Below are 14,449 nucleotides of genomic sequence, written 5' to 3'. Positions count from 1 at the left end.
ATCAGCAAGAAAATGTGTGGCCACAGGAAGGTCAGGAATGGTTACGTTGCAAGTTGCTGCCTTAAGGGTGTAGAAAAACCAACAGGGACGTTCAGCAAGGAGTTGGATTAATGAACGAGGGAGAAATGCCAGGAGTGTGTGGGAGAAAACAGAAAACGTTGGAAACACTCAGCAGGTCGGACAGCATCCGTGGATAGAGAACCAGAGTCAACATTTCAGGATCACGACCCTTCCCCAGTCACGCTAAAGTGCTTCAGAACCAAAATGTTAACAGTGTCTCTCTCCACAGACGCTGCCTGACCTGCCGAGCGTTCCCAGCATTTTCTGTTTTCGTTTCAGAATGGCAGCATCTGCAGTCTATTTGACCTTGGGAACTCTGAAAGTTCTGGCTCGGATGCAATGGGCAGAATGGCCTCCTTCTGTGGTTTAAGTGTCTTTGAAAGACCCTCCTTTTGTTCCTGGTGACTATCAGTGAGAGTGGTTCAGTTTTCATTCCCTAGTTCCTTGCTCTGTCTGTGCAAACACACTAGGACGTAAAAACCCTTCTCCGCCGCTCAAATCCTCTCTGCGGAAAAGTGAGCTCAAAAGTCCCAACAGCAGGAAGGAGTCACGAACACATCCACTGGAAATTCCCGAGCCCAGAATCACTTGTGGATGATCTTCTCGGGAATATCTCCACTGACCAAGGAATGGACACGTCACAGTGTCCCTCGGAGCTGAGATTCCTGCTCCCACCTCTGCAATGACTCTCTGCCCTCACCACTCACCTGTGGCTGTTTCTCCTCAGTTGCTCCCAGATGAGGGAGCTCAGTTCCTTCTTCAGAACAGCCAGGAAGGGCTCGGTGGAACCCGAGGTGTCCAGCAAGATGCAAACTCTCTTCTCCAGGATGGTTCCGAACAGACGCCGGCTTCCTGCCCGAAGACATTTCAGGAAGATCCGTTGGTGTTGCACGGACAACCGACCACAGCCAAACCGCAGGAACCGGGCGCTGGGGAGATGCCCATTAACGTCAAGGAGTGGGGCTCCTGTAATTTATCACTGTGCAAGGAAATGCTTTCTGCTGCCTCTCCTGTGCAGGGGGATGTGCAGTGGGCAGGAACAAGAGGGGAAAGGAACACCCCACCACCCCAAGTAATCATTAGTCGTTCTGGTTTGTGTGGGGCGCGTGGGGCAGTGTGGGCCACATTTGTTCAACTTGCCCCTCCAGTGCCAGTGTGAGCCTCTGACCAGATTCTGGCAGAATTTGGCACGTCCCCTTTGACCGTCACCAACTTTTATCAGTGCACCACAGAAAGCATCCTACCTGGATGTATCCCGGCTTGGTACAGCAACTGCTCTGCCCAGGACCACAAGAAACTGCAGAGAGTTGTGGACACAGCTCAGCACATCACGGAAACCAGCCTCCCCTCCTTGGACTCTGTCTACACTTCTCGCTGCCTCGGTAAAGCAGCCGACATAATCAAAGGCCACATCCATGCCGGACATTCTCTCTTCTCCCCCTCCCATCGGGCAGAAGATACAAAAGCCTGAAAGCACGTACCACCAGGCTCAAGGACAGCTTCTATCCCGCTGTTATAAGACTATTGAACAGTTCCCTAGTACGATAAGATGGACTCTTGACCTCGTAATCTACCGTGTTATGACCTTGCACCTTATTGTCTGCCTGCACTGCACTTTTTCTGTAACTGTAACACTTTATTCGACATTGTTATTGTTTTCCCTTGTACTACAATGCACTGATGTGATGAAATGATCTGTATGGATGGCATGCAGAACAATTTTTTTTACTGTACCTCAGTACATGTGACAATAATAAACCAATTACCAATCTCCTGCCCTACACTCGTTCCCAATGTTACTCTCATATTTGAATCCCTCCCCCTCTCCCCACAGCCCCAGCACCCCCCAAGATCTGGACAATCCGTGGCATGGCTCCCTCCTTCCCAGCGTCCTTCCCACCTCCCCCGGCCACATCCTGGATCTGAAGCTTCTCCTCTCCTTAAACCTCACCCTGATGGAGCTCCTGGTGAACCATACCACCTGTACTGGGACCAGACCGGTGCAAGCTGTCGACCAGCATCTCCCATCACTGGTCAGTCCGCATGGGGTGACCCCAAGCTTCTGGTTGCCGGTAGCTTTAACTCTCTGCATCCCGCCCTCTGACAGTAGGCACAGGGTTAAAGGCGCAGGCGGTAGCTGACACACTGTGGTGAGGGACGCGTTCCGTACCTGACAGGAGCCACTGCAGTCGGCCCAGGTACCGGCGAAGGAGCTGCTCCACTCGCTCGATGTAACAGTCCAGCTCCTGCGGCTGAAGGTACAGGTGCCTGTACTCTCCCTGAAACACAGACATGGTGTGGTGACTCATCGTACGCAGGCCCCTACACCCTCACCCACTGCCTACGTCACCGTCTGGGACGCCAGTCTGAATGCGCAGGAACGTAAGAAGCTGCAGAGAGCAGTGGACCCAGCCCAATACATCACGGGCACATCCCTCCCCACCATCGGGAGTATCTACTGGAGGTGCTGCCTCAAGAAGGCAACATCCATCCTCCAAGATCCCCACCATCTGGGCTGTGCCATCTTCTCACAGCTCCCGTCGGGCAGGAGGTACAAAAGCCTGAAGTCCCACACCACCAGGTTCAGGAACAGCTACTTCCCTTCAACCATTCAGTTCTTGAACCAACCGGCACAACCCTAATCACTACAGGTTAGCAAAACCATGACCACTTTGCACTAAAATGGACTTTGTTTTTTGTTCTAATTGTGTTTTCTTGTAAAAATTGTGTATAATTTATGTTTAATTTATGTTTTTCTTGTGAATGCTGCTCATCTGATGCTATGTGTCTGTGATGCTGCTGCAAGTAAGTTTCTCATCGCACCGGTGCACACATGGACTTGTGCATCTGACGATAACCTCGACTTTGACTTTGCTCATAACATGGGAAGGACACTGTATGTGGTTTTGCAGTCATTGTGGATAGTGACTCATCATTGTATAGATTTAAGATCTTTTCATTTAAGGATAAGAACTGTGTAAATGGATTTTATAGGTGATGAGTGAGGAAGTAACATTTATTGAAAGACTAGGCCATTTATTTGAAGATTGAATAGTATCCTCTGCCTATCTTTGTTGATTAGAGTATGCTTATAAAGTATTAGCACTAGCAATTGATTTTCAATTTGAAGGAACTGATTTGTGGGCAATAGATTTTTTTGCTTTTAGGAAAATAGAATTTGTGCTATGAAAACTTGGGTTTCAGTTAAGGTCAAGAACACAAGCTGTTTGCTTTTCAGGTGCTAATAGATCTCTTTCAAATTTCTAGTCTCTTTCTATGTCTATCAGTCAGTCCGAAACTCCTCCCAGACCAGCAATACCCTCCTGTCGCTGTTTGGTGGTGTCCCAGGATAGAATATCAAACAGTACAGCACAGGGACAGGCCCTTCGGCCCACAATGTCTGTGCCGAACACGATGCCAAATTAAAATAAAATCCCTTCTGGCTGCACGTGATCCACATCCCCCCATTCCCGGGATGTTTAACATCTTCCAGGGCAGATGTGGAGGCAGCTGCAGTTTAATGTCTCACTTGTTGGGATGGGGAGGGTGGGGGTTTGCGAAGGAAGGGGGTCCTCCCCATCGGGGGGGGGGGGCTCCCCCTCGCGGGGTTTGAACCCACAACCTTTGACCTTGACATGAACCAGGATCAGAGACACAGGAAACTCTCAAAGGATTGGCATTTCTGGTAGTTACAACCACCTGGGTCCCAGCTGTTGATCAGTTAATACTCAGAGACAGAGAGATACAGCACAGAAACAGGCCCTTCGGCCCACTGCATTTATCCTCACCACCTACACCCACTTACACTCATGCCATATTAATCCCAAGGTTTTATTAGAACACAGAACACTACAGCACAGTACAGGCCCTCTTCGGCCCACAATGTTGTGCCGACATTTTATCCTGCTCTAATATCTATCTAACCCTTCCCTCCCACATAGCCCTCCATTTCTCTATCATTCATGTGTCTAAGAGACTCTTAAATGTCCCTAATGTATCTGCCCCCACAACGTCTGCCGGCAGTGTGTTCCACGCCCCCACCACTCTCTGTGTAAAGAACTTACCCCTGATATCCCCCTTATACCTTCCTCCAATCACCTTAAAATTATGTCCCCTCGTGTTAGCCATTGTTGACCTGGGAAAAAGTCTCTGACTGTCCACTCGATCTGTGCCTCTTGTACACCTCTATCAAGTCACCTCTCATCCTCCTCCTCTACAAAGAGAAAAGCCCCAGCTCACTCAACCTATCCTCATAAGACATGCTCTTCAATCCAGGCAGCATCCTGGTAAATCTCCTCTGCACCCTCTCTAAAGCTTCTACGTCCTTCCTATAATGAGGCGACCAGAGCTGAACACAATACTCCAAGTGTGGTCTGACCAGAGTTCTATAGAGCTGCAACATCACCTCACGCAATCTCCCGACAGTCCCATCAACTCCCCCCAGATTCTACCCCTCACCCACATAACAGGGGCAACTTAGAGAGGCCGATTAACCCACTGACCCCTGTGTCTTTGGGGAACACCCAGGGTGGGGGGAGACCCAGGCAGTCACAGGGAGAACGTGCAAACTCCACACAGACAGCGCCGGAGGTAGGGATCGTACCTGGGGGTCTGGAGCGCAGGTTCTACCGCATAGCGCCAGGTGAGTGCACGCCCTCCAGCTCTATCCCCCTACCCCCTTCCGCACAATACCCCACCCCACCGATGGGCAGTTCCCAACCGCTCTACAGTGAGCTGCACCTGAAGTGTGTCACTGCATGGATGAAGTGCACAGCAAGATTCCACACACCCCGCCGTGGTCATGGTTTTGGTGACATCAGCTATGAGATAAGCACGAGTCTCGGAGCTCCCTGTTCCTCAGCACCGAGGGACCAGGTCGTGGCTGGACTTACGTTGATCTGCACCTTGGGGAATTCTGAGCAGAACCGGGCGCAGACTCTCCTGTGTAAGCTCGGCACCAGCTTCATCCTGTGGCTGCAGCCCGGACCGGACACCAGTCTGTGCAGGTCCAACCCCAGCTTCCTCACACTCAGCTTCTGGAGCCACTGGCAGAGAGAAGGGAGAGAGAGCTCTGTCACTGGGGTGCAGGGGTACTGATCGTCCGTGCCCGGGTGTCCCTGGGGAGGGAGCACGTGGGAATGGGGGGGGGGGGGGGGTTCCTGGTGGGGTTACAGTGTGTGGGGAATGGGGGTCCCGGTGGGGTTACAGTGTGTGTGGGATGGGGTCCCGGTGGGGTTACAGTGTGTGTGGGGATGGGGTCCCGGTGGGGTTACAGTGTGTGTGGGAAAGGGGTCCCGGTTAGCCGGAAGCCGAAAGTCAGGATTTCCGAGAACAGGATACAGACGATGGGACTTCTCCTGTAATCAGGAAGCAGGGCTGTCTGCGTGGCTTGGATACCCTGTACCTCTGCGGTTGAGCAGATTTCTTCTTCCTTTGGCAGGGATATGGAGGGGATGACTGTCCTCACGCTCCTTGTCCTGGGATAGGTCTGATACACGGCACCTTCCCAACAGAGACACACCATCAGAAACAGCCTGGGTGAAAGCTCTCAACCCGAAACGTCGACTGTCCAGTTCCCTCCCACAGATGCTGCCTGACCCGCTGGGTTCCTCCAGCACATTGTGTGATGCCCCAGGTTCTAGCATCTGTATCTCCAGAGACACAAACAGCTCGGAAGGCAAGCTGGGATGCATCCAGATAGGATGCTTCTTATGGTGCATTGATAAAAGTTGGTGAGGGTCGAAGGGGACATTCCGAATTTCTAATGCACAACGCGACAGTTGCCACCATCACGTAGAACATCAACAGGTTTCCGCCTTGGATGTTGGTTGGGCCCAGAAGTGACGGTGTTCACACCAACAGACACAGACAGCGGAGACAGTCAGAGTCCTTTCCCCAGGGTGGAATTGTCAAATACTAGCAGGCAGAGGATTAAGGGAGAAAGAGTTCAAAGGAGGTGTGCGAGGCAAGTTTTTTTCTTACACAGAGAGCGGTGGGTGCCTGGAACGGGCTGCCAGGGGAGGGGGGTAGAGGCAGGTACAATAGTGCTGCTTGAGAGGCTAGTACAGACACCGTGCGCTGAAGGGCCTGTTCCTGTACTACTGTTCTATCCTGCCTGGACTCAGGGGCCTGAGTTACAAGGAGAGGTCGTGTAGATTAGGACTTTATTCCCTGAAACGTAGGAGGTTGAGGGGTGACCTGATAGAGGTGTATAAGATCATGAGGGGCATAGACAGGGTGAAAGCACACAGTCTTTTTCCCAGGGAAGGCGAGCTAAAAACAAGAGGGCATAGGTTTAAGATCAGAGGCGAGAGATTTATAAGGGACATCAGGGGCAGCTTCTTCACACACAGGGTGGTGTGTATTTGGAATAAGCTGCCAGAAACAGTGGTTGAGGTGGGTACATTAGCCGTATCTGCGTGGGTTTCCTCCGGGTGCTCCGGTTTCCTCCCACATTCCAAAGATATACGGGTTAGGAAGTTGTGGGCATGCTATGTTGGTGCTGGAAGCATGGCGACACTTGTGGGCTGCCCCCAGAACACTCTACGTAAAAGATGCATTTCATTGTGTGTTTCGATGTACATGTAACTAATAAATATCTAAATATGTAACATTCAAAAGCCATCTAGATAAGTGCTTGGACCGGAGAGGTTTCGAGGGCTGTGGGCCAAATGTGGGCAGATGGGACCAGCTCGCTGGGCAACACAGTCGGCATGGACAAGTTGGGCCAAAGGGCCTGTGTCCATGCTGGGTGACTCTACGTCCACAGCTGTACTCACCCACTTTATTTCCCTCGTCGGTGTAAAACGCTGACCTTGAGACCTTTCGCCTGGGTTGGTTTGCCAGGGGAGGGCAGGCCCACCTTGTGCCGGGATGAGCTGGTGAAGAAACAGCGATTTTACAGACGTTAGCGGGGCCACAGGTACAGGAGCCTGAAGACCCACACTCAACGATTCAGGAACAGCTTCTTCCCCTCCGCCATCAGATCTCTGAACGGTCCATGAACCCATGAACTATACCTCGTTATTTCTCTTTCCTTGCACTATTTATATTTGTAATTTATAGTAACTTTACGTCTTGCGCCGTACTGCTGCCGCAAAACAACACATTTCACATCGTGTAGGTCAGTGATAATAAACCTGATTCTGAGAAATCAACAGCTACACAGCCAGGGGTTGGGAAGGGGGGGGGTGGGAGGGGGCGGTGGGGAGGTTGGGAGGCGGGGGGGGTTGGTGTGGGGGGGATGGGGGGAGGGACGGGCTGGGAGGGATGGGGGGAGGGATGGGGTGGGGGGGATGGGGGGAGGGACGAGCTGGGAGGGACGAGCTGGGAGGGACGGGCTGGGAGGGACGGGCTGGGAGGGATGGGGGGAGGGATGGGGTGGGAAGGATGGGGGGAGGGATGGGGTGGGGGGGATGGGGGGAGGGACGGGCTGGGAGGGACGGGCTGGGAGGGATGGGGTGGGAGGGATGGGGGGAGGGACGGGCCATCAGCAACTGTTCCAGGGATGGGAGAGGGAACGTGGTGGTCAGTGAGGGGTAGTTTGTTGCGAGTTGTTGGAGGAACAGAAGCTGAGGGAGAGGTCAGGGAGCAGGAGGAAACACGAGGGGGTGATTGATCCGGGGGGAAGTGTTGTGGGGGCGGTTGGGGGGGGGGGTCCCGGAAGTGACGGTGGTGGTCAATGGAATGGGAGAAGGTGGGGGTTGGGGGAGAGTGGGAGATGGTTGGAAGAGATGGGAGGGGATTTGGGGAACAGATGGGGGGGGGGGTCAAGGAGATGTTGAGATTCCGTGTGGTGGGGGGGGGGGGTGGAAGAGATGGAGACGTCGGGGGAGGGGTCGAGAGAGGTAGGGAGGGTCAGAGACTGGGGTCTGTATGGTGGGGATGAACTCAACAATCAAGTCGGACTGACTGAACTCTGACCCCCCAGGTGCAATGAACCTCATCACCTTCGACCTCTGCCCCTGGTTATGGGGGGGGGGGGGATAATTGGTGAATTGGTTCTCTCCCCCAGAGGGCCGAGGGGGACGGGTCACTGGGGACGACGAGGAGGGAGAGAACTCTCTGAGCGGACAGCGGATTGGCTGGGGAGCTGAGGCCTGGGGGCAGATCAGCCCCGATCGTACGGAACGCTAGGGCAGCATTGATGGGCCGAGTGGCCAGCCGCTGCTGTTTCCCTGAGTCCTCCCCAGCCCCTGCTGCTCACCGAGGGGGGCAGACTCCTCGATGTCACCCCCGCTCACCCACCTCCACTGCCGGCTTCCTTCCCGCTGCTCGGACGCCAGGTCAAGGCCCTCGCGGCCGGCCGGCTCTCCTCGGCTCCGACCCCCCGCGCTCTCTGGAGAAGCAGAGGAAGATCCCATTAATCCTAGCCTCCCTCCCCCGCTGCCTCCTTTCTGATACTGGGCACTTGCTGGGGGCAGGAACCACTTCAGGCAGCAAGACAGAGCTGGAGTCACAGAGTTTTACAGGAACAGGCCCTTTGGCCCACTGTGTCTATGCTGACCAAGCTGGTCAATACTGATCCCACCTGCCTGCATTGTCCACACCCCTGTGCCCTGCTCATTCACGTACTTGTCCAGATGCCTTTTTTTGTTAATATAAACGTTTATTAGCTAAAAGCACGACAAAAGGACAACCAGTGCCAAAATACCATAACTAATACGGAAAAGAGAAAAAAACAAACTAAGCATCTGCAGAACTAATGCAATAATGCTAACTAACACCTGCTAAACACACACGCAACATAGAACATAGAACAATACAGCACAATACAGGCCCTTCGGCCCACAATGTGGTGCCGACCTTTAAACCTCGTCTAAGACTATCTAACCCCTTCCTCCCACATATCCCTCTATTTTAGATTCCTCCATATGCTTATCTAGTAATCTCTTGAATTCGACCAATGTACCTGCCTCCACCACCGCCCCAGGCAGCACATTCCATGCCCCAACCACTCCCTGGGTAAAAAACCTCCCTCTGATATCTCCCTTGAACTTCCCACCCATTACTTTAAAGCCATGCCCTCTTGTATTGAGCATTGGTGCCCTGGGAAAGAGGCGCTGGCTGTCCACTCTATCTATTCCTCTTAGTATTTTGTACACCTCTATCATGTCTCCTCTCATCCTCCTTCTCTCCAAAGAGTAAAACCCTAGTTCCCATAGTCTCTCCTCATAATGCATACTCTCTAAACCAGGCAGCGTCCTGGTAAATCTCTGGGCAATGCTTGAGAGAAGAATCGCATTTTCACCGTCCACGACACACGTGATCCCGAGGGGCCCCACCAAGCACGGAACTCAACCAGGGTGCCCGCGGAGACTGCGTGCTCCCTCTCCAAGGACACCCGTGCGCGGACGTAAGCCCAGAAGACGGGCGGGTGGGCAGGCAGGCGGACCGGCTGGAACTCTCAGTCTCCAAGTGCCCCTTAAATGCTGTGACTGTTCCTGCCTCCACCACCTCCTCTGGCAGCTCATTCCAGATACTTTGGGTGAGAGATTTACCCCTCCAATCCCCTCTAAACCTTCTCCCTCTCACCTTAAACCTAAACCCTCTAGTTTTAGGCACCCCTACTATGGAAAACAAACACTGGCTATCTACCCTATGCCTCTCAATTTTTTATCTATCAATCACCCCTCAGCCTCCTTCACTCCAAGAGAAACAGACCCAGCCTTCCCAATCTCTCCCAATAACTCCAGTCCTCCAGTCCAGGCGACACCTGTGTGAATCTAGAGAAACAAAGGACGGCAGATGCTGAAATCTCAATGGAAAACACGATGACGATGGAGGAACTCGGCAGGCCAGGCAGCATCCGTGGAGAAAAGCAGGTGGTCGACGTTTCGGGTCAGGACCCTTCTTCAGGACTGAAGATAGGAAAAGGGGAAGCCCAATTAATTTTCATTAATTGAGGAGTACAGAAGTTCTGACGCATCTCTGCAGAACTCTGGTTAGGCTGCATTTAGAGTATCGCGTGCAATTCTGGTCACTTCACTATAGGAAGGATGTTAAGTCTTTAGAGAGGGTGCAGAGGAGGTTTACTAGGATGCTGCCTGGATTAGAGGGCATGTGCTATCAGGAGAGGCTGGACAAACTTGGGCTCTTTTCTCTGGAGGGGCAGAGGCTGAGGGGTGATCTGTTGGAAGTGTATAAAATTATGAGGGGCATAGATAGGGTGGACGAGCAATATCTTTTTCCCATTATTGAGTGATCCAATACCAGAGGGCACGCATTTAAGGTGAGAGGGGGGTAGGTTCAGAACAGACGTGAGGGGTAAGTTTTTTACTGAGAGAGTGGTGGATGCCTGGGATATGTTGGCTGATAGGGGTGGTGGAGGCAAATTCATTGGGGGCTTTTAAGAGGGGCTTGGATGGGCACATGAATGAGAGGAAAATAGAGGGATATGGGCATCCTGTAGGTAGGAGGGATTAGCACAACATTGTGGGCCGAAGGGCCTGTCCTGTGCTGTACTGTTCTATATAATATATAGGAGGGGAAAGCAGAGCAGTGACGGGTGGACAATAGAGGGGAGGCGGGTGGGCACAGGGTGGTGATAGGTAGATGCAGGTAAGAGAGTGATGGGCAGGTGTGGGGGAGGAGGGGGGAGCAGATCCGCCGGGGGATGGGTCAAAGGAAGGAGGGAAAAGGCAGGTAGAAAAAGAGAGATTGGCTGGGAAAGAAGAATCATGTTTGGGGGGGGAGTGTGGGGAAGGGGGGGTGGGATTACCTAAAGTGGGAGAATTCAATGTTGATGCCGTCAGGCTGCAAGGTTCCAGGACAGAGAATGAGGAGCTGCTCCTCCAGTCTGCGCTTGGAATTCTCCCGGCAGTGGAGGAGGCCGAGGGCTGATATATCAGTGCGGGAGGGGGAGTTGAAGTGACCGGCAACGGGGATCTTGTGAAACTTTGTGGATCTTTTCTGCACCCTCTTTAGTTTAATCCCATCCTTCATGCAGTGTGGTGACCAGAACTACATACAGTGCTCCAAGTGCGGCCTGACCAACACTTGGTACAACTGTAACAGGTCTTATACTCGGTGCCTCGGCCAGTGAAGGCCAGTGTGCCACACGCCTTCTTCACCACCCTACCTACCGGTGCAGCCGCTTTCAGGAAACCATGTACCTGCACCCCGGGTCCCCCTGTTCTACAACACTCCCCAGAGCCCTGCTCTTCACTGTGTAGGTCCTGCCCTGGATTAACTTCCCAAATGCATTACTTCACCCCCATCTGAGGTAAACTCCATCTGCCATTCCCTGTCACACTTTCCCAGTTGATCTAGATCCCGCTGTAACCTTCGGCAACCTTATTTACTGACTGTTATACCACCAGTTCTATATCCAATTGGCTAGCTCACCCTGGATCCCATGTGATCCAACCTTCTGGACCAACCTACCGTGCAGGACTTTGTCAAAGGCCTTGCTGAAGTTCAGGGAGACAACATCAATCTTCTTGGCCACCTCAATGAAACTCGTGAGAGGCGATTTCCCACGCACATGCTGACTATCCCTGACCAGTCCTTGCCTTTCCGATTGCAATTAAATCCCTCTCTCAGAATCCTTTCCAATAACTTTCCCACCACTGATGTTAGGCTCACCGGCCTGTAGTTCCCTGGCTTATAACTCCTGCCCTTCTTAAATAAAGCTACAACACCAGCTCAGCTGACGGTTGTGAGACTGACAGTGACGAACTGCTGGGATTTGGGAATTTGGAGAGAGCACCCCCACACGCAGATCCTGAAACTGCTCCAAGTATTCCCACCACCCCAACCGATCTCACCTCATCCGATCCCTCACCACTGACGGGGATTAAGGGAAAAGGGACGAGGTGGCAAGAGGTCAGACACAGGGCGAAGCTCCCTCTGCACCGTCCCGTCACACACTCCCGGGGTCAGACACAGAGTGAAGCTCCCTCCGCACCGTCCCGTCACACACTCCCAGGGTCAGACACAGAGTGAAGCTCCCTCCGCACCGTCCCGTCACACACTCCCGGGGTCAGACACAGGGCGAAGCTCCCTCCGACCCGTCCCGTCACACACTCCCGGGGTCAGACACAGGGCGAAGCTCCCTCCGACCCGTCCCGTCACACACTCCCGGGGTCAGACACAGGGCGAAGCTCCCTCTGCACAGTCCCGTCACACACTCCCGGGGTCAGACACAGGGTGAAGCTCCCTCGACACCGTCCCGTCACACACTCCCGGGGTCAGACACAGGGTGAAGCTCCCTCCGCACCGTCCCGTCACACACTCCCGGGGTCAGACACAGGGCAAAGCTCCCTCTGCACAGTCCCGTCACACACTCCCGGGGTCAGACACAGGGCAAAGCTCCCTCTGCACAGTCCCGTCACACACTCCCGGGGTCAGACACAAGGTGAAGCTCTCTCTACACAGTCCCGTCACACACTCCCGGGGTCAGACACAGGGCAAAGCTCCCTCGACACCGTCCCGTCACACACTCCCGGGGTCAGACACAGGGCAAAGCTCCCTCGACACCGTCCCGTCACACACTCCCGGGGTCAGACACAGGGTGAAGCTCCCTCCGCACCGTCCCGTCACACACTCCCGGGGTCAGACACAGGGCAAAGCTCCCTCTGCACAGTCCCGTCACACACTCCCGGGGTCAGACACAGGGCAAAGCTCCCTCTGCACAGTCCCGTCACACACTCCCGGGGTCAGACACAGGGCAAAGCTCCCTCTGCACAGTCCCGTCACACACTCCCGGGGTCAGACACAGAGTGAAGCTCCCTCTACACTGTCCCACCACATACTCCCAGGGCAGGAGACCCTGCCCCAGGAGCGGTGTAGCGGGCTGTTTCAGTGGGTGATGCCAGCCACACTGTGACGGGCAGGATGATTTCAGTGGGTGCAACGCCATTGATGGACACGTTGATCACCGGGAGTACCCGTGAGTGTTCTCACCATTCTGGCCAGGGTCAGGGCCGTGGGTTTGGGAGCCAGCAGCTTTGGAGGACAGCGGTCTCCCTTCTTCACCGCCACCTGTAGACTGTCCGCAGGGACCGGCTGTTCCGGAGACGGCTTCCCCCAGCGTTGCCGTAGTGACTGCAGCAACAGGGCGCACTGCAGAGAACAGGGGCAAGAGACCACAGTCAGCAAGGAACATCCACCCAACCCCAGCACAGCAGCCTGTGGGGACCTGGGGACAGAAGGTGCTGCACACAGTCGCTCTTAAATCGGTTTACAGACTCCCTGTCGCCTGTCAATTCTGCAACCGGGAGGAGACGGTGTATCGTATACATCCAGAGCGTGAGAGGTTGCAGCCTCCATCTGAGTGTGTGAAGGGGCTGCTCCTCAAGGTTAGGCTGCACTTCAGCCCCCACGCTCCTGATCTTTGGTCACCCTGGTGCGGGGGTTATGGGGGGGGGGCGTGGTCAATTGGGAGGATCTCCTGGCTGGTTTGCCCCTGGTCCTGGTCCTGAGCCTGGTCCTGGGTCTGGGGCCTGGGTCTGGCCAAGGCGGCCATTCACAGGTCCAGGGGGCGGGCAGTCGGGGGTTCCGCCTGAGCTGACTCCCCGCCCCTCTTCCGGGGTTACATCCGTGCCCTTGTGTCCCTGGGGAAGGAGCACACGGTGTCCACGGGTACATCAGGGGATTTCTGGGACCGGTGGGCCCCACAGGGGCTGAAGTGAGTTCTGGACAAAGGTGTCTGTGTTATAATTTGAAACTGTAGTTGGTGTGAATCGTGGAGCACCGTAATATTATAATACTGTGACACTGTAATCACTCTCAGTAACATTCTTTTGAAAAAGGAAGCAAAGGGGAAAAAGAACATAACAACCTGCATTCACATAGCGCCTCTCACACAGGAAGCCATCCCATGGCTCTTGCCAGGATTGTTCCACACTGGTCACGCCAGGAGAGACCAGAATGACAAAGCTCAGTCACGGACAGAGGGCTCGAAGGAGGAGGGAGAGGCAGAGAGGTTTAGTGAGGAAATTCTGGAGCTCAGGACCTGGGCAGCGACAGATGTGGCCAGTGGTGGAGGAGCACACTCGCCCTGTCACGGGACGAGGTTCAAGGATGTGCTGAAAGCCTCTCCTGGAAATATCTGGCCCCTGAACCCCTGACGTGAGGAAGGAACATTCAGAGTGGGACTGAGAGCCTTGAGGTCGTACAGCAGGACCACACAGAGGTGAAGGGTGCACCACCTCACAACCTACACCCCCTTCCCCGTCCCATCAGCCACCTATGGGACAGTCTGAAGGTCCCACATCAGCCCCCTCCGAACCTGGACTGGAAACAAGACATCCTCGATCCTGAGGGACTGCCAAGGAAGGAAGACGTTTGGAAATTTGCAAGGGGCCAGCGTTGGAGGAGGTCAGGACCCTTGGAGGGTGTTGGGGCTGGAGGCAGAGGTGTTGCTGTGATGTTACAGAGGCAGGGG

General features: G+C 54.1%; 1 protein-coding gene across 1 annotated transcript in view; it reads right to left on the bottom strand.

Annotated features, from left to right (window-relative positions):
• The window catches only part of vwa3a (von Willebrand factor A domain containing 3A), a 66,433-nt gene that overhangs the window by 13,551 nt on the left and 38,433 nt on the right, over window positions 1-14,449 (bottom strand). Inside the window, exons 22-28 of the mRNA XM_052022501.1 lie at window positions 12,967-13,125; window positions 8,308-8,398; window positions 6,840-6,938; window positions 5,465-5,562; window positions 4,953-5,105; window positions 2,231-2,339; window positions 768-912 (exon numbers count right to left, since the gene is read on the bottom strand). Coding sequence (XP_051878461.1) covers window positions 768-912; window positions 2,231-2,339; window positions 4,953-5,105; window positions 5,465-5,562; window positions 6,840-6,938; window positions 8,308-8,398; window positions 12,967-13,125 — 854 coding nt within the window. The remainder of the gene's footprint in view (window positions 1-767; window positions 913-2,230; window positions 2,340-4,952; window positions 5,106-5,464; window positions 5,563-6,839; window positions 6,939-8,307; window positions 8,399-12,966; window positions 13,126-14,449) is intronic.

Source organism: Pristis pectinata, chromosome 8 (assembly GCF_009764475.1).
Source record: "Pristis pectinata isolate sPriPec2 chromosome 8, sPriPec2.1.pri, whole genome shotgun sequence".
Classification (NCBI taxonomy): domain Eukaryota; kingdom Metazoa; phylum Chordata; class Chondrichthyes; order Rhinopristiformes; family Pristidae; genus Pristis; species Pristis pectinata.
Note: the sequence above shows the minus strand (reverse complement) of the source record. Positions and strands in the feature narration are given on the sequence as shown.